Genomic DNA, 27,305 nt, shown 5'->3' with positions numbered 1-27,305 from the left:
TTTGGTCATCTCCCTATAATCTCTCTATGTACTGTCATTATCACCTCTTTATTGCTACCTTTGCTTCTGGAGCCATGACTCACCATCTCTCAGCCTAGTATAAATACCTCCCTATTTCTCCCTTTTTTTAGCTTTGACAATGGGTCAGTTAGACTCGAAACGTCAGCTCTTTTCCCTCCTTACAGATGCTGCCAGACCTGCTGAGATTTTCCAGCATTTTCTCTTTTGGTCAGTGCTGCAATGCATTTAAATTGAAACTGGTTGTGCTTGTCCCCATTAAAAATAAAACACTGCAACACTTCCCAAGTCTAGAGAAAACACTAAAAAAAATTTAAAGTAAAGAAAAATGGTTCCACCCAGAAAGTTTATGAACTTACCTGAGAAAGTTAGCAAAGGGTTAGGTGTAATGGAACAAATCATCATGTCTGTCTGAAATCCATTTGTTCAAGTAGACATTGGTGTTTTGGCTAGTAAATTTCATCAGCTATTGGATTTACAAAGCAATGGAGTTGAAATGAAGATACTTACTACACAAAGTGGTATTGAGCTAAAAGTCAGATCAAGTGATAGCAATTTTTGAGGACTTGGGACTGGAGAAAATTAACTACCGGTTGTTCTCCTATCAAGTGAATTCACTCTAAAGCAATTGATGAATTAGGGCACTGTTTCTAAAGCGCAAACTTTTAAAGTGTGTATTGGTTATAATGCAATTCTGGCCCCATTAAATAGTGCTGATATTACGCTGTTTTCTTATAACACAGGGTTGCACAAGAATGGAACTACCGCGTAATATCAGAACCAACAGAGCAGTACTATCATCCCATGCATTTAAAATTAAAACGTATTTAATTCCACAGTATTCTTTCCAATGAGGATAATCAATTCCAAGTATCGCACTTGCCTCACAGCTAACCATTTGTTGGACTGTACACGACTGTATAAACTACAATTCAGACTTAAAGGAAATGGCAAATAATGTGCAGATACAGGGATCATACTGAGACTTGGTGAGTAGAGAACAAAATAAATAATTATAAATCACAGAATAACCAAATTGTATTGGTGCAGAGCAGGCCATCATGCCTCTGCACCAATAATCAAATACCATTACCTAGTGCTGATCTCCTGCTTTTTCTGCATACCCTTGCACAATATTTTAATCCAAATGATTATCCAATGTCCTCTTCAATGTCTCAATCGAACCTGCCTCTACCAGACTTCCAGGCAGTGCATTCTATACCCCAGCTACACAGAGTGAAAAAAGCTTTTCCTCACTTCACCTTTGCTTCTTTTGTAGGTCACTTTCAAACCATATCCTCTTGCTCCTTTTACAAGCACAGTTCCTCCCTATCTGTTCTATCCAGCCCAATTATGGTTGTGAAAACCTCTGTCATCTCTTAGCCTTCTTATCTCCAAGAACAGATCCATTTTCTTCAATCTATCCTCGCAATGAAGTTTCTCATCCTTGGAACTATTCTTGTAAACTGCCTCTGCACTCTTTCCAATGTGTTCAGATTCTGCCTACAATGTGGCAATCAGAACAGTATACAATATTCCAGTTGAGATTTATCAAGTGCCTTATACAAATTCAGCATCCCTCCTTGTTTTTTGTACTCTAATATCCCTAATTAATAAGTCTGAAGGTACTGTATGCTATAGTTGTTGTGTTGCCTACCTGTCCTGCACTTCCAATGATCAATGCACATGTTGACCCAGCTCCTTCTGCTTATGAACCCCTTTAAAATTGTACCCCGATGTTAATGTATTAATTTGTGAGATGTGGGCAGTGCTGGCTGGCCAACATTAATTTCCTGTCCCTAGCTGCCCTTGAGAAGGTGGTAATGGGCTGCCTTCTTGAACCGCTGCAATCCACCTGCTGTGGGTTGACCTACAATGCCATTAGGGAGGGAATTCCAGGAATTTGACCTAGCAACAGTGAAGGAACAGTGATATATTTCCAAGTCAAGATGGTGAGTGGCTTGGAGGGGAATTAGAATGCGGTGGCATTCCCGTGTATCTGCTGCCCTTGTTGTGGATTTGGAAGGTGCTGTCGGAGGATCTTTGGTGAATTTCTGCACTGCTTCTTGTAAATAGTACTCATTGCTGCTCCTGAATGTGGGTGGTGGAGGGAGTGGACACTTGTGGACGTAGTGCTAATCAAACAGGCCGCTTTGTACTGGGTGATGGCAAGCTTCTTGAATGTTGTTGGGGCTGCACTGATCCAGGCAACTGGGGAGTATTCCATCACATTCCTGACTTGTGCCTTGTAGATGATGGACAGACTTTGGAGAGTCATTAGATGTGCTACTTGCCACAGTGTTGCTAGCCTGCTCTTGTAGTCACTGTGTTTATGTGGTGAGTCCAGTTGAGTTTCTGGTCAAAGATAATGCCCAGCATGTTGACAGTGGGGGATTCACTGCCATCAACTTGATGTTGTTCTGGACATTCATGTACTTGGTTTTAAATTTATACGGATCTAAGAATAAACTTTGTTTATTCTATATTTTCTTCAAGGTAGATCCTGGGATACACTGAAATTCATAATCTTGTTCTTAATAGGGTTGGAGACCAGAGTTCTCGAACCCTTGTCACTTTCTGCCCTTTCTCTGCTACCACCGCAGTCTCTATTTGGATAACTAGAGTACATCCTTATAAGTATAATCTTTGCACCCCTTTGTTGATTACAAGACAAATATTTCACACGTTTTTGTTTTATTCTCTTGATGTTCCTTGTGTGCAGCAATTGTTAAAGCTTTCCCGGCACTGCAGCATTTCCTCGCTGGTCCCTGGCTCAAATGCAACTTCCCACGGGGCGGGGAGAGTAGGCGGGGTTAGCGCGTCGCGCGACTGCCAATCAAACTACGGGTAAACCATGGCAACCGGGCCTGCCAGCTGTCCATCAGAGGGCAGCGTTTCCTGCTGCCGCCGCCGTGATTGTCTTAGTTGCAGTAAATCGCTTCGCTGTCTTCAGTTCGCGCGTTCTGTTTCTTCCCCTCTCTTTTTCTGTGTCTATTCTTTATGCTCGCCATTTAAAGTATTGATCGATGCAGGTGAGCAAAATCTGAGCGAAGTTTATCTTCTTTCAGTTGTTTTATCGGTATTTAGATTTTTTTCCGTCGGCTCGGAGAGGAATGAGTTAGCGATCCTAAAATGGCGGCCGTTACCGCCGGGCGAAGATTTAAATTTGTGTCGCAGCTCCGCTCAAAGAGAATGCGTCCCACCCCCCACTAAAACAGCAGCAAATCGCACGTATTTAAGCGTGGTTTTAGTTCAGTGGCGGTGTGGGGATTGCTGCTCGGTGATTGTGAAGCCTGGCCCCGTCTAGGCCCCGGTTCGCGTATCTTCAACCTCCCCCCTTTACTCCGGGTCCCTCCGCGCGCGCGGCAACGTCACCGGGAGCTCAGGCTCTTAAAGCGGCAACGACCAGACCACAGGCCGCGCACCCGGCCTCTTACATACACAGCTGGTAACTTTACCCCAGGGTCGGAGGGGGAACGATGTGGGAGAAGGTGTGGCGGGGAAAGGGGGAGGTTTTGTGATGAGGGGAATTCTTATTTTTCGGGGGGGAGGGGTTTGGATTTGGTGGGTGTCATGGGAAGGTGTTCACGGGGCAGAGGGGAGAGTTTGTGGGTTTGATGGCTCGTGGTCGAAGGAGAGGAGAGGAAAGGAAAGCAAAAGGAGTTGGGGGGTTTGGGGAAGGCTATGGGGAGAGGGCGGTTAACGCTGGGGGAAGGGGGAAGCGTTTGACATTGTGTGGATCAGAGTGGGGTAAGAGAAGTGGTCTGTGGATTAATAATCATACAGTATAGAGGAGTGTGTTTGACCTATTGAGGAGTTTATTGCCAAAACTACTCCCTATGAACTAGTCCTACTTGGTCTATAGCCTTAAATGTTATCGCACTTCAAGTGCTCAAAGTGGAGAGTGAATTGGGGATGTAAACAGACAGCGAGGTGCAAGAGGAAAAATTTGATTTATTTTTTAGCTAATCAGTTTGTTAGCAAGCAGTCTTCAAACAAGCAGTACTTGTAACCATGATTTATTTGTTCTCCTGTCAACACCTTTTATCCACTTATCCAATCTAGTCTGGGTATGGAAGGTGTAAGACCCTACAAGTTATATCTCCGCATTCTATTCAATGTGGATTTGTGCTGGAGGACAACAAATATTGTATGTTTTTAAATGCAGAGCAATTGACGGTAATTACATGGCAGTTAGCTGAACATGAAATAGGAATGTCATCTGTTATCCAGATATGGAGTAGGTTTTGTCACTTGAGAAAAAAGCAGAAATAGTTTTATAAAAAAAAATTTGAAAAGAGAAGACTGTGCTTGCCTGACGGTGGTGGGCAAGTTATTGGAGGGAATCATGAGGGGACAAGATTTACATGTATTTGGAAAGGCAAGGACTGATTTAGGGATAGTCAACATGGCTTTGAGCATGGGAACTGAAAATGTGTTGCTGGAAAAGCGCATCAGGTTAGGCAGCATCCAAGGAACAGGAGAATCGACGTTTCGGGCTTATGCCCGATTCTCCTGTTCCTTGGATGCTGCCTGACCTGCTGCGCTTTTCCGGCAACACATTTTCAGCTCTGATCTCCAGCATCTGCAGTCCTCACTTTCTCCTTTGTGCATGGGAAATTGTGTTTCACGAACTTGATTGAGTTTTTTTGAAAAAGTAAGGGGATGGATGAGGGCAGAATGATCTACATGGACTTCAGTAAGGTGTTCAACAAGGTTCCCCATGGTAGATTGGTTAGCAATGTTAGATCTCGAGGAATACAGGGAGAATTAGCCATTTGGATACAGAACTGGCTGAAACACAAGACAGAAGGAGGTGGTAGAGGGTTGTTTTTCAGACTGGAGGCATGTGACCAACGGAGTGCCACAACAGTCGGTGCTGGGTGCACAACTTTTTATCATAAGTGATTTGGACACTAACATAGGAAGTATAGTTAGTAAGTTTGGAGATGACAAAAATTGGGCGTGTAGTGGACAGCGAAGAAGGTTGCCTCATATTACAGTAGGATTTTGATCAGATCAGGCCAATAGGCTGAGGAGCGGCAGATGGAGTTTAATTTAGATAAGTGCGAGGTGCTGCCTGTTGGCAAAGCAAATCTTAGCAGGGCTTATACACTTAATGGTAAGGTCCTGGCAAGTGTTGCTGAACAAAGAGACCTTGGAGTGCAGGTTCATAGTTACTTGAGAGTAGAGTCGCAGGTAGCTAGGGGAGTGAAGAGGGTGTTTGGTATGCTTTCCTTTATTGGTCAGAGTATTGAGTATTGATGTTGAGAGGTCATGTTGCGGCTGTACAAGACATTGATTAGGCCACTTCTGGAATATTGCATGTAGTTCTGGTTTCCTTCCTACCGGAAAGGTGTTGTAAAACTTGAAAGGGTTCAGAAAAGATTTACAAGGATGTTGTCAGGGCTGGAGGATTTGAGCTACAGGGAGAGGTTGAACAGGCTGGGGCTGTTTTCCCGGGGACTGAGGGGTGACCTCAGATTTATAAAATCATGAGGGTCATGAATAGGATAAATAGACAAGGTCTTTTTCCTGGGGTGGGGGGAGTTCAGAACTAGAGGGCATAGGTTTATGATGAGAGAGGGAAAGATAAAAAGGGACCCGGGGGGCAACGTTTTCACACACAGGTGGTGCGTGTATGGAATGAGCTGCCAGAGGAAGTGTAGAGGCTAGTAAAATTACAACATTTTAAAAGGCATCTGGATGCGCATATGAATTGCATGGGTTTAAAGGAGTATGGGTCAAGTGCTGGCAAATGGGACTAGGTTAGGTTGGGATACCTGGTCAGTATGGGTTTCTGTGCTGTACAACTCTATGACAAATGTTAAAGAATTCTTTGAGGAGGAGCAGAAAACAGATTATGGAAACTGAGTGGATGGAGTGTGGATGTCACGGTGGTTAATAGCACCAGGGACCAGAGTTTGATTCCAACCTTGGGTGACTGTGTGGAGTTTGCACACTCTCCGTGTCTGCCTGGGTTTCCTCCAACAATCCAAAGATTGGCAGGTTAGATGAATTGGCCATGCTAAAATGCCCTTAGTGTTTAGGAATGTGTAGGTTAAGTGCATTAGTCAGGGCTAAATATCGGATAATAGGTATGAGAATGGATCTGGGTGTGTTACACTTCGAGGGTCCAAGGGCCTGTTTCCACACTGTAGGGATTCTATGGTACATTTGAGTTTAGTAGCAGTAAATTGTAAACTGGATTAAGAATTAGCTAGAAGGGAGAAAGCAAAACAAATAGTTAAGGGTTTTATTTCAGTGGTTACAAGTGGATAATGATGTTCCTCAGATTTAAGTTTGAGTTATTTCCGTTCATTGCTTATACTAGTGATTTAGGAAATAGAGCTAGAAAGTGTAAAGCTCATTCATTAGACACCAAAACGAGAGCAAGGTTTTTTTTTCTTAAGCCATAATAATCTGAAAAATGATCTTAGAATCAGGAATAAGTAAATAAGTTGCCAATGAATTTCCATATAACTATGAAGGGATGCTTTTTACTTTTTAAATGAATTCAAGATTCACCTCAGATATCCTCTTTATAATGGCTGATACAAGTACTTAGATATTTGTTTCTTTGACTGTCCTATATTCATTGATCATTCTAATCCCTGCAGTTGCTGGATGTAGGTTTTGCTCGCTGAGCTGTAAGGTTCGTTTTCAGAAGTTTTCCTGTTCTTCTCAGGGGGTGGTAAATGAGATCCAAGTCTATGTGGGATCCCATTTACCACCCTCTGAGAAAAACAACAGAAAATGACAACAGGAAATGGCAACACCACTCCAAGGAAACATAAAAAGCAGGCCATATCACCAGTGCTTCATCCAGAGGCTCACTGATGTTACCTAGTATGGTGATGAAAAGTCTGAAAACCTACATCCAGAATCTCAACCGGAGCTGCAGATCTTCTCAAAACTCTCCCTCCAGTTGCATTTCACTTCAGTTTTCTTTTACTATAGCAATACTGTATTTCAGTCAGTCTGGAAGTAATGATGAAACAGATGGATAAAATTAATTGGTGAAATTAAGAATATGCCACAAAGTCTACGTTAAAAGTAGTTAACAGAACACTATTTAAGCATTATTTGACATGATAGTAACAAAAAGTGCAGCATAATTTGAATATTCTCTCCATGTAAATTCTAAATTATTGCATCTATCAAACCATATGTTAATGTAAATAGGTCTTCTGAAGTAATGGTTAATTCCAGAGTATTTTGTCTTGAATTTTAAAGTATAAGTCTTCATTGTGATAACTTTGTTTTGTAGGTCAACATGTTGGGAAAAGGCACAAAGCGTAAATTTCCTGAGGAGCAAGTTGTAGATGCCTGCCCTGATTCTGTTGGTAGCAGTCTTAATTTGCCATATAATTTGCAACGCCAGTCACTTCTAAACATCTCATTGTTCAAACTTCAGCTCTGCAAGATGGTGGTGGAACCAAATCTTTGTCGTTCAGTGCTTATAGCCAACACCGTGCGACAGATTCAGGAGGAAATGATACAAGACTGCAGTTGGCAGGGACAAATGGCTTTCACAGGAAGTGATCTGTACATAGATCATACTTCTTCAGATAGTCTAATTGCCACAGATTTTTTATGTAGCCCAAACAAAGAGCTACATGTAGAAAGTACCACTGCTTCCATCCGCAATACCGACACACTTACTAAAAGCAAGGTAAACTGTTCATCTTGTGAGAATATTACTTGTTCTTCAGCTACTGCTTCTGCTAAAGACTCCAGTGCTGTAAAAGATTTGGTCCAAGCACATTTTGAAAATGATCTGAATATGTTGGAATCTGAGGAGCAACAAGTGGATCTGAAGGAGTGTCCAAAGCCCTTGGATCAAGTGTTTGGGACTTTTGAGATTGCAAATTACTCCAGCTCTCTCACAGATATGACAATAGATGATCTATTTGTTGATATTGACACTTCTTGGCATGAGCTTGACTCAGTGATGTCTGGGCTGATGACTGGTCCAAAAACAACACCAGTCATATTTGAATTATTAAATGGTTTACCATCTCACACATCAACACCCATAAATTCTCCCCAAAACTGCAAAACAGACTTAAATGAACTTGATCACATCATGGAGATCATTGTTGGGTCCTAAATTTAAGAATTTTCTCCATTCTGTTGGAAGATAATTGTAAAATACATAGCTACCCAATTCTGTTTTCAGTTTTATCTCTTTTTTTGTAAAGTTTATTATCTTGTCTCCAAAATACTGTCATCACTAATGTTCGGATAATACCTTTTGCACGCAACACTTTCATTGCGTTTGTTCTTCTACTTGTAGTTAAAACAAAAATGGTACATATTTTCATACATTTTTAAATATATATTTTAATACGGATTAGATTTTTTACAGTTTCAAAAGTTTCCTGTTTATTTTTATTTGAACAGGTAATTTTGAAATATTATTCTATATCAAAAAATAAGATTCAAAGAGGATTTATAAAATGTCTTCCTTAGTGCCAAGTAGAGATCATCTTTTGTGTTGTCTAAATAGACCAGTTACATTTCAGAATTGCCATATAAATGGAATTCTTTCATCTCTCCATGGCAAATCCAAAAAATTGTTTAAAAGGGAATTTTTCAGTGTACTCGCATTATTGGCTTACAAGCACAGTATTCCGAGTTATAATCTTTGAAATCATTGGATGAAACTTTTATATGTGCTATAATGGTATTGAATTGTTTCCTTGCTAGATTCTCTGTGGACTTGACATGAAAATGTTCCACTTTGTTCTGTGTAATCACAAGAGTACTGTGAATCTGGGCACAGAAGACAACGCTCGCTAAGGATTGAAAATGTAAAGATGTTTTGCATAATTTTAAAAATTGAAGCATTTATAATTTACATTGAGGTGCATATTTTATTTCAAATTAAGCCACTTGGTTACATTTTATAAAAAGCCATATTTTCTGATGGTTGGATAGTTAGCACAAGCTGAATTCTAATTGGGACAGTTGATCTAAGTTATTACAAGTTATTTATTTATTTAAATGAATATCATACAATTGTGAAGTTTTGGGTTGCAGTATGCACCCAATTATGATTATGAATCCTGATTTGGATGGCAGATGTCCAGTTTTTAAACTACTTGGGAGCTATTAAGGGGTCAGAATTCTTTTCAAGCAGTATTACATAGAATTTATATCTTTAGTTAAAAGCTTTAGAAAAGAAAATGCAGTATATTAATAGCAGTAACTATTGACTTAAGTCCCAGAGAGAAATTGCATTTAGGTTATATTAAATGTTAAAACTAATCTATTTTGTATTATTCATTAACAAAACACATTTTATTCATGTTTAAGCAATAACGTAAAGCCTGAAACATTAACATGTACTTTAGATATTTGTAATTGTATGCAAAGTTTTTTTTTACTGAGAAATGGATTTGTTCAATAAAAATATACACATGCTTTTTTTGTATTTACTGTGTTGCTTTTTAATATATACAAATTAAAGTTTGTTTGTACGGTTTCTGTTTGCCTCTCCTTACCTATATGAATCTATCAGTTGGCACTTTTGGCACAAATTGGTCATTTTCAATTCTTGTTTACAGTATCTTGTTTAAATGTTTGGTTGCATTAAGTACAAAAATGTATTTTTTTCTAAATTGAAAAAAATGAAAAACTTCAACTTCTAAGCTCCTCTTAGCAATGTTTAAAGTCATATTAAGCCACATGTTAGAAATATTTAGTCCCTTCATCTGCATCACAGATTGCAGGGCAGCCAAAGTTTCACTATCTTCATTTGATTTATACCTTAACCGAAAGGGTATTAACAGTCAACTCAAGGTTTAAACTTAACCAATATAGCATTAATTTACCATTTGCAGAGAGATTTCTAAACTTCAAACACCTTTTTTCTGTTGGTGTTCCCTAATTTTCTCTCATTGAACAATTGGATCTTTGTTTTTAAGACTGTGCCCTTTCAAAAAAAAGGCCAATAGAGGGAAACTCTGAATATTTAGAAAACTTTGATTAACTCACCATCAATCCCTTCTACAAACAATAATATACAGCTAATTGCATGTAATACCTTCACAGTTCAGCATGTTACAAGAATGATTGAGAATAGCTTAATGATCTTTACAAAACTAAAGGTATCTTTCCACAGCAAGGCTGGTTTTAAATGGACTTGAAATAAAGAATGCTTCAGTCTGGGATTTCAGTAATTGTAAGATCTCTAATTTAAATATGGCAGCTGCTTCGAGTTTCACCAATTATTTCCCAGCTGGAGCATACACTGAACCCAGAATTTGTTCGTAGCAAGAGTAACAACACCAGCTGCTAAGACCTTTCTGTAATATCCCTGGAGACTGCCATACAGTCCAGAATAAGTTGTGTCGTGGAAAAACCATGCAAGAAAACTTGCTCCACAGAGGATAGGGTGCATCTCTTGCTCATGCGCTCTCTTTCCCTCCCCCCTCCTCTTCTCCATTAAATTTGAATTTGCTTCGTTTGGAATTTTGACTTCTGTTGCAGTGTCCATGGGAAAAAGCTTGCTGGAATTGTATTAAAATCAAAATGCTGTAGAAACTCAGGTTTTTTTTAGATTAGATTAGATTACAGAGTGGAAACAGGCCCTTCGGCCCAACAAGTCCACACCGACCCGCCGAAGCGAAACCCACCCATACCCCTACATTTACCCCTTACCTAACACTACGGGCAATTTAGTATGGCTAATTCACCTGACCCTGCACATCTTTGGATGGTGGGAGGAAACCGGAGCACCCGGAGGAAACCCACGCAGACATGGGGAGAACGTGCAAACTCCACACAGTCAGTCGCCTGAGGCGGGAATTGAACTCGGGTCTCTGGCACTGTGAGGCAGCAGTGCTAACCACCGTGCCGCCCACAAAGATGTCTGGCAACATCTTTGAATAGAGGAACAAAGTTAATGGTTTGAAGTGCATGACTTCATGGAAGTGTCTCACCTGTTTATCTTTTTGTTTAATTCGGGAGACCTGCTATTCCCTCCCTGATAGCTGTACTAGATATTACTTATTCACAATTCTGCTTCCCTTTTAAAATCAACACAATGGGTTCATAGTTCTATTTCCTTGAATTAAAATTGTGAAGAGAATTAATTTCATTGAAATGTTTAAGCAATCATGAAAACCAGAGTCATAGATGTACAGCATGCAAACAGACCCCTTGGAACAACTTGTCCATGCCCACAAGATATCCTAAGTAAATCTAGGCCCATATCCTCTTTAAACTCTATTCATATATCCATCCAGATGCCTTTTAAATGTTGTAATTGTACCAGTCTCTACTGCTTGGTAACTCATTAAGAAATGCATCACCCTCTATGAAAAAATTGCCCCTTAGACCCCTTTTAAATTTTTTCCCCCATCATCTTAATCCTGTGCACCCTAGTTTTAGACTCCTCCACCCCATGGAAAGCCCTTGTCTATTTACCCTATCCATGCTCCTCACTTAAGCAATTGTAATTTTCATGCAAGTTAAAGGGGTGAAATGGTGGTTTGTACTGCTGTCTCAAAGCACCAGGGACCCAGGCTTGATTCCACCTTTGGGCAGCTGTGAGTTTACACAATCTCCTGGTGTCCAAAGATGTGCTAGTTACGTGGACTGACCATGCTAAATTGCCCATAGTGTCCAGGAATATGCAGGCTAGGTGGGTTAGCCATGGGAAATGCAAGATTACAGACATAGGGTCTCGGTCTGGGTGGGATGCTCTTCGGAATGCTGGTGTGGTCTCAATGGACCAATATCCTGCTTCCACACAAGAGATTCTATGATTCAATTAATAGTTGATCAAACTTTTAAATTTTGAAAGGAGGAATTGGTGAAAGAGGGGAATGGTGATACATCTTGTCAGCAACATGCACAAGCAGAAGAGTTTCTGGATACAGCAGTTTGGTAACAGGCTTCAATACCAAAAACAAAATCCAGAATGGGACCTATGCCAGAACCTGCCTCCCCAGTGTTGTCCTTCATGGTCATTGGCAAAGATGCACCAAATAACATTCATCTAAATGGATTGTTTGTGTCAACATGGTTTGTAAATGAAAGGACGCTAATATAAGATGTAGTGGGGAAGATGAGAAGCTTCACTCTGATTAGGTTCAAAGATATTCAGAATAAAGGTTCATGATGCTGATGGCCTTAGAGAGAATGTCAGAGCCAACATCAACTTGCTTAATTAATTTGTAGATGTAGGGATTCCTGAATTGATCCTATTCTTTGCTGCGACTTTACTGAGTTTTCTTGGATGGTGGTTTGTTCTCCTCATGCAATGCTTTTAAACACAGTAAAAGCACACTGCAAGTCATTGTGCATTTATAGCATGGAGCAAGGCCTTTCCGCTCATGAAATGTGCACCACTCATCAAGCATACATCTAATCCAGTGTACCCTTTCAAGCACTCTGCCTGAGTGCTATTGCCTTTCAAGTGCTCATCTAAATATTTCTCAAATGTCTTGAGTGTTCCTGCTTCTCCCACCTTTTTATGTAAAAGGAGTTCCAAAAAACCACAATCCTCTGGGTGAAAAGATGTTTCCACAAATACTCTCTAAATCCCCTGTCCTTAAAACTGTTACTCCACTAAGGGGAAAAACATTCTCCCTGTTTATGTGATCCAAGCCCTTCATAACTTTGCTCATCTCAGTCAGGTTCCCCCTCAGTCCCTCTGCAAAGAAACACAAAGATGGAGGAAAGTATGGACTGAATGTTCCCATTTTCATATAATTTCATGGCAGATGTCCAATTGTGGCTCAAACCAATCTTGTATGCATTATAACATGTATATTAGGGCTCTGTGGTGCCAAACTGATGCAATCATGTGGCAGCAGAGGCAAATGTGCTCACAATTGCTGGACCTTGTGTCACTCATATTACTAGTGCCACATTTGAAGTCCAGTCGTGCACAACCTCAAATGCTGCAAACCAAGAAAGGCTATCACACTGTGTTACTCCACCATCATTGTGACTACTCGTGTGCATGATCCCGCGGTGGTGGTCATTAACAACTTTGTACCACTTCAAGATATGTCAGTGTCGATATAAATACCACCTTTCCATGTGGGGACACCTTCCACCACGTACGCAGCAGGTACTTGTTGACTTGGCCAACGTTGCCTCTCATACGCTGCAGGCAAGGATGCCCTGAGGCATGGTACATTGGTGAGACTGAACAGACGCTACGACAATGGATGAATGGACACCGCGCAACAATCACCAGCCAGGAGTGTTCCCTCCCATTCGGACATGCAGCCTTGGACCCCTGGGTGACCATCCTCCATAGCAGACTTTGGGACAAGCAACAATGTAAAGCAGCTGAGCAGAGGCTGATAGCCAAGTTTGGTACCTAAGGAGATAGCTTCAACTGGGACCTTGGGTTCATGTCACACTACAGGAGACCCCACTTTACTACACACACTCCAACATACTCAAACAGACCCTCTGCAATACGTACACACATGCACCCTCTCACAGGCTTATACCCCATCACACTCACACACCTACTTGACCAAGCTTGTTCACATTCACAAGCACGCACTCACTGTCTCCTCTGCTTGTGCGCATATACAAGTTTATGGGGTGAATTTGTATTGCAGAATTACATTTTATTTTGCTCAAAAATATATTGCATAAATCCATGTAAGATTCTGTAAGTCCCATTTTAGAAATAGAACCAGTCTGACTCAACACTGGGACACAGACAGACTTTAACCTCACATCTTTACTGCATTGTCTGAGCTGAGATGGCATCCATTGCCAGAAAAGCTGAAGCTACCTTGAGAATGTAACTTAAAAAGAGCTCTGGGATTTACATATTAAAGAACCAAAACTAGCATATCCTATTTAAAAATATGAAAGACTTAATCTAAATTTGTTTAATATATTGTTACAGCTCCATCACACTATAACCCTTTTGCTATAAAAAGCTGTCTTATGGTCCTGTTCCACAACTACCTGATGAAGAGGTAGCGCCTTGAAGGCTAGTGCTTCCAAATAAACCTGTTGGACTATAACCTGATGCTGTGTGATTTTTAACTTTGTACACATACACAGATAAACATAGGAACAGCAGGCAAGTTTCTCATAAATGCTTGGTAGTCTAGATTGAAAGATGCTTTTGGTGTCTTTATGGGCGGGTTGGCAGCTGTCATGGGGAAAGCCGGGCCAGCAGAATGCTTTAATCATTTATGTTCAGCATCAGTGAGGCAAGGTGAGAATGAGGTGGGGAATGTGGACCTCACTCCAAATGCTCCTTCCTCTCAAGGAGACAGGGTAGTGCCAGGAGGCACCTAGATAGGAGAGGAATCACACAGATAAGAACCCCAGAAGTCTCTTCTCAGGACTCTAGAAGTGCCAAGCCCCTTTGCCTACACCATTCCTGCGATCCCCAACTGTACAGAAGTTGCAGCTGAGCATGGTGAGCCTGCAGAGTAAGGTAATAAATAGCATACTGAATCTTGGACTAGTAATCCAGAGACTCATGTTGTGCTCCGGATACCTGGGTTCAAGTCCTACTGCAAATAGTGGAAGAATAATAATGAACGTTGGGATGCTTTCTTTTTTTTATTAACTCAAATTTTGTTCAGTGTGCAGACAGATTTTGAACAAATGTAGCAACTCAAGATTGGGGATCTATGAGGTGCTGTGAGCAATCAGCAGTAACTGCAAAACTGTGCTCCAACACAATCTGTAAACTAATGGCCAGCATATCCACCAACCTATCATCAGCAAGTCAGAGATCAACTCTGGTTCAATGAAGATTGTAGGAGGGAATGTCATTAGATGTACCAGATCTACCTAAAACTGAGGTGTCAACCTGGTGAAGTTACAAAACAGGACTATTTGTGGCCAAATAGCATAAGCAGCAACTGATAGACAAGGCTAAGCAATTCCATAACCAGGGAATTACATTTAAGCTCTGCAGTCCCACTAAATCTAGTCATGAATAATGGTTGACAATTAAACATCTTACTGGAGCAGGAGCCTCCACAAATGTCCTCATCCTCCAAGATAGGGGATCCTAGTTTATCTGCGCAATAAATGAGGCATTTGCAACAAGCTTCAGCCAGGTGTGTCAAATGGATAATTCACCTCCGCCAATGGTCCCATCATCACAAATCCTAGTCCTCAGCCAATTCGATTCATTCCACATGATATCAAGAAATGGACGGAGGCACTGGATTTGCAAAGTTACAGGCCTTGATAACATTCTGTTAGTAGTACTGAAAACTTGTGCTCCAGGGCCTGTTGCACCCTTAACCAAATACTTGAAATGCCACCCCTGTTGAAAGGCTATAAAAGATCAAATGCTGGAAAGTGGAATTAGAACAGATGGTCTGAATGGCCTTTCAATGCCGCAAAAATTCTTCAACTCCCACTCACTACCCCCGAGTTTGTTGGTCTACCTTGGCTCCTGATTAAGCAATGACTCAATTTTAAAATTTTCCAGTCCTCCAGTTTTGCTTTTCCCCAATCCTGCAATCTCCTCCACCTCTACGCTACTTGGAGATATCTATACTCATCGAAATTTAGTTGTGAATGTCCCCTATTTAATTTTCTCAACATTGAGCTCCTGAGGCCTTAAGCTCCAGAATTCCCTCCCAAAATCTCTTTAGCTCCCTAACACTCCAGAGTAATTTATAACTCTCTTCAAAGCCAACCTTTTTGACAAGGTCAATTGTTCTAATATTGATATCTGTGGCTTGAGTGTCAATTTTGCTTTATACCTGGGAGGTACATTGGGGTAATTTTAAACTTAATTTTGTGAAATGAGCTATACAAATACATATTGTTTTTGCAATTAAATGCATCCTTGGGGAGCCAGCTAGTTCAATAACTTGGAGACAGTAAGGACTGCAGATGCTGACCAATCACAATAATCTCATACCTATCACCATCCCACCTACCTGCCCCAGCGAAACCTCCCCCCCCACTCCACTTATTTCTGGGCTCCCTCCTCCTTCCCAGTCCTGACTAAGGGTTTTGGCCCAAAACATTGACTTTCCTGCTCCTTGGATGCTGTCTGACCTGCTGTGCTTTTCCAGCTTCTCATCTACTGACTCGAGCCAGTTAGTTCAATTGTCTAAATGGCTGTTGTGATTTTGAATACTAGGAGAAACAGACGACTGCAGATGCTGGAGATCAGAGTCAAAAAGTGTGGTGCTGGAAAAGCACAGCTGGTCAGACAGCATCCAAGGAGTAGGGGAGTCGATGGTTCAAGCATCAATTCTTCCTTATGCTCGAAACGTCGACTCCCCTGTTCCTCGGATACTGCCTGACTGGCTGTGCTTTTCCAGCTCCACACTCTGACTCTGGTTCTAAATCCTTGAATACTTGGAACCTGCCTTCTTGCCCTGCCCCTGACAGTACAAGGCATTGATAAGCCACCTCAAAGAACTGCCAAAGAAAATGGCTCAGGATGAACCATTTTCCTGTCCTCTGGCAGAGCATTAATGGAACGAAATGCATCCTGACTTTTTTGAGTCCATCTTTTCTGGGGTCTTCATTTTTAAGAATAGGTACTTTTAAAATCAGCTGGTTTGGGGATGACCTGAATGAATGGGTGGGATTTAAAGCTGGGCTTTCTTATCTAGAGGTACTGGCACTACCATTGCTCCACAAGAGCCCTAGGCTGCAGTTTCTATGACACAAGCTGGTCTGTTGTGTTCTTGTTCTTGTTAGTAACGGTTCAGAGCTGCTTTGGTAAAAGAAATGGCATCTCTCCCCAAAAAGCATTACAGTTTTAAAATTGGAATACAAATACTGTAACTTAGAACATATCCCAAACATATATAATTATATAAAATTATAATACTAATTTACAGCCATGCCTCATATTTAGTGCATAACCTTATTTGGTATTTGAGTCAGTGATGAATGAGTCATCTACTTTCAATCACTCAGTCACCCACCCACTGTTTTGCCCATAGTACTGTTACTGGCTTAAATCTGAAATGTCACTTTAGTATTTGCCTTCTAGATCATTCAGTAACTTCATCCATCTTGGTAGCTAATTACAGTAATAGTTTAAAGAATATGACTATGTTTTTAAAAAGGTATAGAAATGTAAATGTTACAAAAAAGGAATTTTCATATCATAAATTGTCTTTATACAGGAATAATTTATTAGCAAGAATACAAAAGTAGTTTCTTTTCAAACACTCAAGGAAGTGTGAAAAACTGAAAAAATTATTGCATGTTAGATTATAGATTTAGCCGTTTGATTACTTTTAACGCAAAAAAAAAAAGAGTTGAAATCTTAGGCTTATTCAGAAAATGGCCCTTTGGAAACAATGTTGTCAGGATTTGGCAGTCAGCAACAAGAGTACGTCTCTTCCATTGGACCATAAGAAATAGGAAGAAGAGTAGGCTATTCCATCCCTGAGCCTGCTCCACCATTGAATAAGATCATGGCTGATCCCACATTGCTCATCTCCACATTCCTGCATTTTCCCCATAACCTTTGATCCCCCTACTGATCAAGAATCTATCTAACTCAGCCTTAGATGTACTGAAGGACTCTGCTATCACAGCATTCTCTGGCAAGGAGTTTCATATACTTATAATCTTCTACGAGAAGAAATTCCTCACGTCAGGTTTAAATTTGTGCCCCTTTATTTTCAGTATATGCCCTCTGGTCCTAGACTCTCCTACAAGGGACAGTCCTACATCCTCTCAGCTTTTACCCTGTCAAACCCCTTAAGAATCCAATATGTCTCAATGAGATCACCTCTCATGCTTCTAAACTCCAAAGACGAGAGTCTCAACTTATTTAGCCTTTGCTCATAAGACAATCCATCCATTCCATGAATCATCCTGGTGAATATTCTCTGAACTATCTCCAATGAAATAATATCTTCTCTTAAATAAGGGGACAGATGCTCACAACTGTCTGCAGACTTCTTGTGGGCTTTTGAAAAAAAATTATAGCCATGAAGATTGTGATGCTCTGATTCATCCTTCACAACGGACTTGTGTGATTAGAGAAAGTACTGTGTTCTTTCAATCAATGAGATTGAAAAATCCTGAGGAATGCAGAGTCTGAACCAGAAGTTTATACTAGAATATTTAATTCAACATACAATCAAAAAGAGAAAAATAGACAGTGACGGAGAATGATGAAATAAAGAGAGAAATGAGAAAGAAAGAAACATTAAAAAAATTGTAATTTTTAGGTTTTTTAAAATCCTAATAATTAAATCCTTATAGAATTAGACTCTGCATTTATATACGTAGAATATCCAGAGCTAGAAAGGCAGTATATTTAGTTATTATGATTTACAATATCACTTATGTTTGATGGACAAGACTTAACCTTTTCTGAAGTATGATAGAACCACAGAACTGATACAGCAGCAAAGGGAGCCATTTAGCCCATCTTGTCTATACTGACCCAAAAACACCCAGATTAACTTTCTAATCCCATTAAACTGCAGGTGGCCCACAGCTTTGCAAATTACAGCACTTAAGGTGAAGATCAAGGTACACTGTAAAAGAATTTAGGGTCTCTGTCTCCAACATCAACTCAGGCAGTGAATTTCAGACACCCACCACACTGTGTAAAAAAAAAGTGTTCCTCACATCCCGTCTAATCCTTCTGACACTAAGCTTGAATATATGACCCCTGGTTTTTGAACTCTCTGCCAGTGGAAACAGGTTCCTCCTGTCTCGTCTATCTCTAACCCTCACCATTTTGTATACCTAAATCATGGCACCCCTCAGCCTTCTCTGTTCCAAGGAAACCCCAATCTTTCCAATCTCTCCTCATAGCTACAATTCTCCAGCCCTGGCAATATTCTAGTAAATCCTCCCTGCACGCTCTCCAGAACAATTACATCCATCCTGTAATGTGGTGACCAGAACTGCACATAATACTCACCAGTGTCTTAAACAGTTTCATCATTATATCCGTATTTTTATATTCTATACCTCTGGCAATGAAGGGGACCATTCCATATGCCTTCTTTACAACCTTATCTACCTTTAGGGACCTGTGCACTTGTATGCCAATTTTGTCACTTCATCTATCACATTTATTGTGTAGTCCCTTTTACTGTTTGACCTCCCTAAATGCATTACTTCACACTTATCAGAGTTGAATTCTATCTGCCACAGTCCTGCCCACTGCACGAGCCTATTGATATCATTTTGGAGCTTACAGCTATCCTCTGCACTATCCACAATGTGGCCATTTTTTGAGTCAGCTGCAAATTTCCCAATTGTGGCCCCTACTTTCAAGCCCAAATCATTTATGTATAAAATAAACAGCAGGGGTCCCAATACTAAGCCCGGCAGCTAACCACATGAAACACCTTTCCATCCACAAAGGCAGCTACTTGCGCTCAAACGAGATTCTGAACTTCCCGTAGCCCATTATTTTAACACAGCATCCTGCTAGCATGCCCATTGTCTGTCCTCGGCATGCTGCAATGCTTCAGTGAATCACAGCTGAAACTGGAGGAACAACATCTCATCTTCAGACCAGGCACTTTACAACCTTCTGGGCTTAATATGGAGTTCAATGCCTTCAAATGGTGAGCCCACTCCTATTCCATCCCTTTCTTTTAGCTTTACTTGTTACATTCTTTGTCAACATGTTCCCTCTCCCCTAACCCCATCCCAGTGGTCTTTGTTCTTTCCAGACTGGCAGTTAGACACACCGTTGTTCTGCCATTCTCACATTCCAATCACTTAATCGGAACCATCAACATCAGCACTCCAACACTCCCCAACTATTGCATAAATGCTGCCCCCTCCTTACTTCACATCAGCTCAATGAAGAGTCATTTAGCTTGCTTTCTGTCCATGGATGCCGCCTGACCCGCTGTGATCTCCAGCATTGTTGTTTTCAGTACTGACCATTACCCTTTGTTTCCTGTCACTAAGTCAACTTTGGATCCAGTTCAACACTTTACCCTGTAAGCCAATAGCTTTTACTTTTTTGGTTAGTCTGCCATGTGGTGCTTTTGTCAAATGCCTTACTAAATCCATGTTGACAGTATCCACTGCACTACCCTCATTGATCCTCCTTATTATTTCCTTAAAGAATTCAATCACATTTGTAAGGCATGACTTTCCCTTAACAAAGACATGCTGACTAGTCCATGCCCTTCTATATGACAGTTTATCTGATCTCTCAATTTGCTCACCACTGAAGACAGACTAACTGGCCGAAAATAGTTTGGCATTTCTTTTGTAACCTTTTCAAACCAGGGAACCGTATTTGCATTCCTCCAGCACCTCACCTGTGTCTAGTAAAGATTGGAAAATAATCCTCAGAGCATCTCCCTGACCTCTTTCAACATCCTAGGGAACAATCCATACAGCCTTTGTGACATCTCCACTTTTCAAGGATTCCAACTCCACTAACACTTCCTCTCTTGTTATGATTATTGTGTTCAATATTTCACTCTGGTCCCCTTAGATTACTATATCCACATTACCCGTGTCCTTTGTGAATACAGAGACAAAAATTCTGTGAAAATTCTTCCCATATCCTCTGCATCTTCAGAAAACTTTCCTTCTTCAACTATGATGGGTCCCACTTTTTCTTTTCCTATTTGTTTGTTCTTTATATACTGGTAAAGCATCTTTAGGTTTTCCTTTATCTTGCTTGCAAATTTTTTTTATGTTCTCTCTTTAAAAATTTCTTTTTTTTTGTACACTTGATCCCTTTATTGTCCATGCAGTGTTGAGTTTTTTGTGACCATCATAAGCTTTCTTTTTCTGTTTAATCTTTCCCTATATTTTTTCTAAACAATTATGGGGGTCTAGATTTGGCAGTACCATTCTTATTTTTGGAGGGGACATATCTGCCTTATGCCCTAAGACCTCACTGTTTAGTGCCTCCCTCCTTGTATACCACTAATTTATTCTTTAGCAGTCCTGTCCAGTCCACCTTAGCTAAATCACTTCAATCACAGTTTTGTAAAATTTGCCTTCTCCCTGTTTAAGCTTTTACATATGATTTATCCTCACCCTTTTCCACAATAATACTAAATCTAACTGAATTGTGGTCACTATCCCTGATAATGGTTGCCCACTGTCACTTTACCCATTTGCCCATCTCCATCCACCAAAACTAAATCCAGAATTGCATCTCATGTTCAGCTTGTCGCATATTGTTTAAACAAAAACATTTCTGGACACAGTATATGAATTTTTCACCATCAATGCCCATATTATTTGCAACCCAATTGATATTTAATTGGGATAGTTAAAATCTCCAATTATTATTGCCCTCTTATTCCTACAGGCAACAATTTGTCTCCATTCTTCTATCTATTTGGATGTCTGAAGTATATTCCTAGTAGTGTGATTGCCCCTTTTTAATTTCTAAACTCAACCCATAAAACCTCATTTGTTAATCCTTACATCATCCCTTCTCACAACTGTCATTGATACAACCAATACTGTTTCGACCCCTCCCTTGTCACCCATTGTATCTTGCCTGAAAATTATTTCCAGGGATAATGAGCTGCAAATTTTGCCCCTCCTTTAACTCACTTTCCGTTATAGCAACAACATTGTGCTAACATGTTTATATCTGTGCCTTTACCTTATCTGCCTTTGTTGGTTGCATTATACTATAAATAGCTCAACCCTGACAATTTCCTTTGCTGGATGCTTTTTAATCCCTTTTTGTTGTCTTTGAGTCACTGACTACATCACTAGCTATGTTCTACCTCTTGTTCTTTGATCTGAATCTGACCCATCTAAGCCTACACTTTGGTTCCCATTCCTTTGGAGCAGAAATGGCACCAATGGAACTAGCAAAAGATCGCATGAGGATAGTTGTCCCAGCTCTGTCCATATGTAACCCATCAGGTTTGCCTAGGCCTTCCTATACAGCTGAGAGACGTGGACTGTCCGCAGCAGACACCTCAAGGCACTGGTGCAGTACTGGGAGAAAGTGAGGACTGCAGATGCTGGAGATCAGAGCTGAAAAATGTGTTGCTGGAAAAGCGCAGGTCAGGCAGCATCCAAGGAGCAGGAGAATCAATGTTTCGGACATAAGCCCTTCTTCAGGTGCAGTACCACCAACACTGCCTATGCAAGATCCTGCAAATCTGGGGGAAGAAAGACACACTAACACTAGTGTCCTCGACCAGGCCAGCATCAAAGCAATGACCACCCTTTATCAGCCATGATGGGCTTGACATGTCCTCCGAATGACAGACACCAAGACTCTCCAAGCAAGTGCTCTACAACCAGCTTTGAAACAGCAAATGAGCACCAGGTCGACAGAGCAAGTACTTCAGTGATACCTTCAAGGCCTCACTGGCAAAGTGCAACATTCCCACAGACACCTGGGAATCACTGATCCAACACCATCCAAAGTGGAGTAGCAGCATCTGGGAAGGCATGGAGCATCACCATCAGGAAAAAATGGAAGCCAGGCAATAACAGCAAAACGAATGCGCTGCCAAACCATTGTCCCATCCACCCATCCCCATGGCCACCACCTGCCCAAGTGTAACAGAGCCAATGGTAGTCACCATGGTCTGTACAGCTACAGATTCACCCAGACGAGAGTTATCTTTGTTTGTGAGGGACTGCCGACGATGATGATGACGACAGGTCCCACCTTCCCCTTAAACAGCCTCAATGCCTCAAGAATCTAAAGCCCTCTCTGGTACACCATTTTTCCAGCCATCCATTCACTTGATTTATCCTCTTATTCCTGCTCTCGCTAGCATGTGGCACTGAGAGTAATTCTGAGATTACTAAATTTGAGGTCCTGTATTTTAATTTATCTCCTAACTTCATATTTTCAGCTTTCAGGTCCTCTTGTTATTTAACTAATCGTTGCTCCCTATGTGTACCAAGACCACTGGCTGTTCACCCTTCTACTCTAGAGTGCCCTGCATCCGCTCAGCGACCCTGGTGCTAGGGAGGCAACATACCATCCTGGATTCAGGTCTGCAGCTACAGAAGTGCCTATCCATACTCCTTACCATTGAATCATCTATCACTATGTCTCTGCCACTTGTTTCCCTCGCCTTCTGTGCAGAGAGCCACCTGCGGTGTCATGAACTTGTCTCCAAAGTGGTATATCTATTGGAAAGGGGGATAGCCACAGGAGATTCTTCCACTTCTTTCCTGAGCCTTTTACTTTGTTTGATGGTCACCCATTCTCTTTCTGCCTATGTAATCCTCATCTGCAGCGTGACCACCTCACTAAATGCGCTGTCCATGACATGAATGAATGGATGATGACTTATTGTCACTTGTATTTTAGTGAATAATACAGTAAAATGCAGTGAAAATTTTAAACTGTCACCAGCATCCGTTGCTATTTTGAATAGTCATAGAGATGTACAGCACGGAAACAAACCCTTCGGTACAACCTGTCCATGTCGACTAGATATCCCAACCCAATCTAGTCGCACCTGCCAGCACACGGCCCATATCCTTTCAAACCCTTCCTATTCATAAACCCATCCAAATGCCTTTTAAATGTTGCAATTGTACTAGCCTCTACCACTTCCTCTGGCAGCTCATTTCATACACGCACCACCCTCTGCATGAAAAAGCTGCCCCTTAGGTCTTTTTTACATCTTTCCCCTCTCACCTGAAACCAATGCCCTCTAGTGATACAAATATTTCAGCAAGAGGCCCAGCAATCTCCTGTGTCTGCGTGGGTTTCCTCTGGGTGGTCCAGTTTCCTCCCACAGTCCAAAGATGTGCAGGTTAGGTGAATCGGCCGTGCTAAATTGCCCATAGTGTTAGGGTGAAGGGGTATGTGGGGGTATGGGTGGGTTGCACTTCGGCAGGTCGGTGTGGACTTGTTGGGCCGAAGGGCCTGTTTCCACACTAAGTAATCTAAAAAAAATCACTTCTCTAGCTTTCCACAGAATTCTAGGGTACACCTGATCAGGTGCTGGGGATTTATCCACCTTTTATGTGTTTCAAGACATCCAGCACTTCCTTCTTTGTACTATAGACATTTTTTCAAGATATCACCATCTATTTCACTACATTCTATATCTTCCATATCCTTTTCCACATTAAATACTGATGCAAAATGCTAGTTTAGTATCTCCCCCATCTTCTACGGCTCCACATAAAGGCCGCCTTGCTGATCTTTGAGGGGCCCTATTCTCTCCCTAGTTACCCTGTTGTCCTTAATGTATTTGTAAAAACCCTTTGGATTCTCCTTAACTCTATTTGCCAAAGCTATCTCATGTCCCCTTTTTCCTCTCCTCATTTCCCTCTTAAGTGTACTCTTACTGACTTTAAACTCTAAGGATTCACTCAGTTTAAGAATAAATGATACAGCTGGAAGAGAGCACACCATGGGTCTGAGATCTCCTGTCATCTCTTCTTTCTAGATTAAGCTAGTTACTCCACTTTAAGAGAATTTAATTAAGTTAGGGACCTTCTTTTTTTCAAACTCTTCTATTTTAATCAAAAGACCATACCTTTATTTAAGCGAACATATTATGTTTTAAAATCTGTAAGAAAATACCCTGCAGGTATCACTTACCAATTGGTTACTTCCATTGGGGACCATGTCACTTTCTGAACTGCTCGGACTGAAACGGAACACCATACTCAGTCTTTCAGCTTCACCTACTCCCTGGTCTCACCTATGTTCATTTTCACCCAACTTCAAAGCACTCTCGTATAGCCAAGTAGTACTCAAACAGCAGCCTGGTTTTCTAGTGGGTCAGAACCATAACCTCATGTTTTTTTTTAAATGCAAGATACTGGTGCAGTGAAGCTTTTGAAGCAACACAGTAACCAGACAATTTTCTGATTTCTAGATTTAACTGCATATATGGTGAGGCACAAAGCTGCTGTCCCATATTCAGCTCAGTACATTACAAAATGTTCTACGGCATTATAGAAGGGGACAGGATACCCTCAACTAGAAATGGAAAAGATATAGTGAGTAGTGAAAAGGCAACTTTTCAACGTGGAGGGATATGACAAGATGGAGGAATCTACAAACAGAGTTTTGAACCACAAAGGAATTTTCACTGAAAGTTACACTAAATGTATTAAGCAGAGAGAGAGAGGGTGGATACATAACAGTTGTGAGGTGCGAGCTGTCTTGCTGGTGGTGAAAGTACTGGGTGATTTTAACTGAGGACATCAATTGTAATAGCAAGGCATTTGTGACTCTGGATCGAAAATAGGTCACCTACAACACAGAGCTTTTTCAAAAGTAAATTAACTAAATTGACAAATTCCTGCAAAGAAGATGTTAATTTAATTGTAGGGGTACTTCCAAAAGGAGGTCATGAATTAGGAGGAAAGCTGACTTTGATTTTGAAAGTGTGCACGTAGTAACAAAGGATAGTATGTCATAGATCATTAGTGATTTTTTTTATCAGTGCCCATGGGTGGGGTGCCAGAGGACTGGAAGGTGGCTAATGTTGTGCCTTTATTTAAGAAACACTAAGGTGAAGCCTAGGAACTATAAGCTAGTGAGTGTCACATTGGTTATATACAAGTTGTTGGAAGGAATTCCGGAGAATCGGATTTACATGTGTTTGGAGAAGCAGGGACTGATTAGGGATAGTCAGTATGTGCACAGGGAATCAAACTGGATTGAGTTTTTTTTTGAGGGCTTAACCAAAAAGGTTGGTGAGGGCACAGCAGTAGATGTTATCTACATATTAAAGCCTTTCAAAGGTTCCACATGGTAGATTAGGTAGTAAAGTTAGGTCACATGAGATTCAGGAAGAGCTTGCCAATTGGATACAAAATTGGCTTGATGGTGGAGGGTTGTTTCTTGGACTGGAGGCCTGTGACCATTGGTGTTCTGCAGCAATTGGTGCTAGGTCCACTATTGTTTCTCATTTATATAAATTATTTGGATGAAAGCTTAGGAGGCATGGTTAACAGGCTTGAGGATGACACCAAATTTGGTAGTATAGTAGACAGTGAAGGAGGTTATCTAAGATTACAAAAGAGATTTAATCAATTGGGCCAATTGGCTAAGGAGTGGCAGATGGAGTTGGACTTGGATAAAGGCAACATATTGTATTTTGGAGAAACAAACAAGGGCAGGACTTTTATCCAGGTCCTTACAATTAACTGTATAGTGTTGTCAGAGATCCACGGGCTCAGGTACATAGTTCTTTAAAATTTGTGTCACAGATAGACAGTGGTTAAAAAGGCATTTAGCACACTTGCCTTCATTGCTTAGATCGTGGAGTGTAGGAGTTGGGATGTCATGGTGAGGACATTGGTGAAACCACTTAAGTATTACGCACAGCTCTGGTCACACTCTGGAAGATTATTATTAAACGGGAGTGAGTCCAGAAAAATTTGCCAGGATTGTGCCATGACTGGAGGGCTTGAGTTAAGGGTAATTGGATAGGCTAGGACACTTCACTGGAGCATACAAGGTTGAACAGTTCAGATTATTAAAGTTTATGAAGTTGAAAGGGGCATAGAAAAGATAAACAGCAAAGATACAGGGAGGTGCTGGTTTTGGACTGGGGTGTACAAAGTTTAAAAATCACAACATCAGGTTATAGTCCAACAGCTTTATTTGAAAGTATTAGCTTTCAGAGCACTGCTCCTTCATCAGCTAGTTGTGGAGTATAAGATTGTACTCCATAAGCTGAAGTTGGGTGATTTTTAACTTTGTAAACAGCAAAAAAGTCTTTTCACTAGGGCGGGAGAGTTCAAAACCAGAGAGGAGAAAGATTAAAAGGCCTCTTGACAGGCAAGATTTTCACAGAGGCTGGTTCGGTCATGGAATGAACGAGCAAGGGAAGTGATAAATACAGGTACATTTACAACATTAAAAAAAAAGACATTTGAATAAATACACGAATAGAAAAAGTTTAGAGGAATGTGGGCCTAGCGCAGGCATGTGGGAATAGTTTAGTCTGGGGAAACTAAGTTGGCATAGGCTAGCTGGACCGAAGGGTGTGTTTCCATGCTGTATGACTCTAGTGACTGCCCCGGAGAAACACAAGACCTCAGACTTCACAGACAGCTTGGTAGAAGGCTCCTTCCAGGGCTCTTCATCCCCCCTTCACTCCTGGGCGCTGGCCTTTTAACTAGTTCAGCTCCTGCATGCATTTCGAAATCGGGAACCGAGCCACTGCTCGTGCCTCGCTGACATGACATTGGAAACGTAAGGAAGGAGCGGCACATACACCGCCTATACCTCGATACGAAGAGATACAGCTCCGGAGCACAATGCATCCTCTCAATGGTTAAGGAGCAGCCCACGTTTCCGGTCGCTCGGCGGGCGAGCACGCGCTGCCTTGCGACACACGCTCCTTTATCTTGATTGGTCAGAGCGCGGGGCGGGCCAACCA

The 27,305-nt window shown here is 41.2% G+C and overlaps 1 protein-coding gene and 1 long non-coding RNA gene across 2 annotated transcripts; one reads left to right on the top strand and one right to left on the bottom strand.

The window, feature by feature from the left end:
* The first annotated feature begins 2,846 nt into the window (after positions 1-2,846).
* On the top strand, positions 2,847-9,508 carry LOC122553579 (cell division cycle-associated protein 4-like). Its single transcript, XM_043697599.1, has 3 exons — positions 2,847-3,050; positions 7,289-7,693; positions 8,731-9,508. The coding sequence occupies exons 1-3, from the start codon at positions 3,045-3,047 to the stop codon at positions 8,821-8,823; spliced, it is 504 nt and encodes a 167-aa protein (XP_043553534.1). The 5' UTR covers positions 2,847-3,044; the 3' UTR covers positions 8,824-9,508.
* LOC122553580 lies at positions 6,407-27,305 on the bottom strand. The gene is made up of 2 exons (XR_006312767.1): positions 27,152-27,305; positions 6,407-6,999 (listed from the first exon to the last, which is right to left on the bottom strand). It is a non-coding gene; the product is annotated as an uncharacterized LOC122553580 (long non-coding RNA).

Source organism: Chiloscyllium plagiosum, chromosome 10, assembly GCF_004010195.1.
Source record: "Chiloscyllium plagiosum isolate BGI_BamShark_2017 chromosome 10, ASM401019v2, whole genome shotgun sequence".
Taxonomy (NCBI): Eukaryota; Metazoa; Chordata; class Chondrichthyes; order Orectolobiformes; family Hemiscylliidae; genus Chiloscyllium; species Chiloscyllium plagiosum.
The sequence above is the reverse complement of the archived record's forward strand: the minus strand, read 5'-3'. Positions and strand labels throughout refer to the sequence as shown.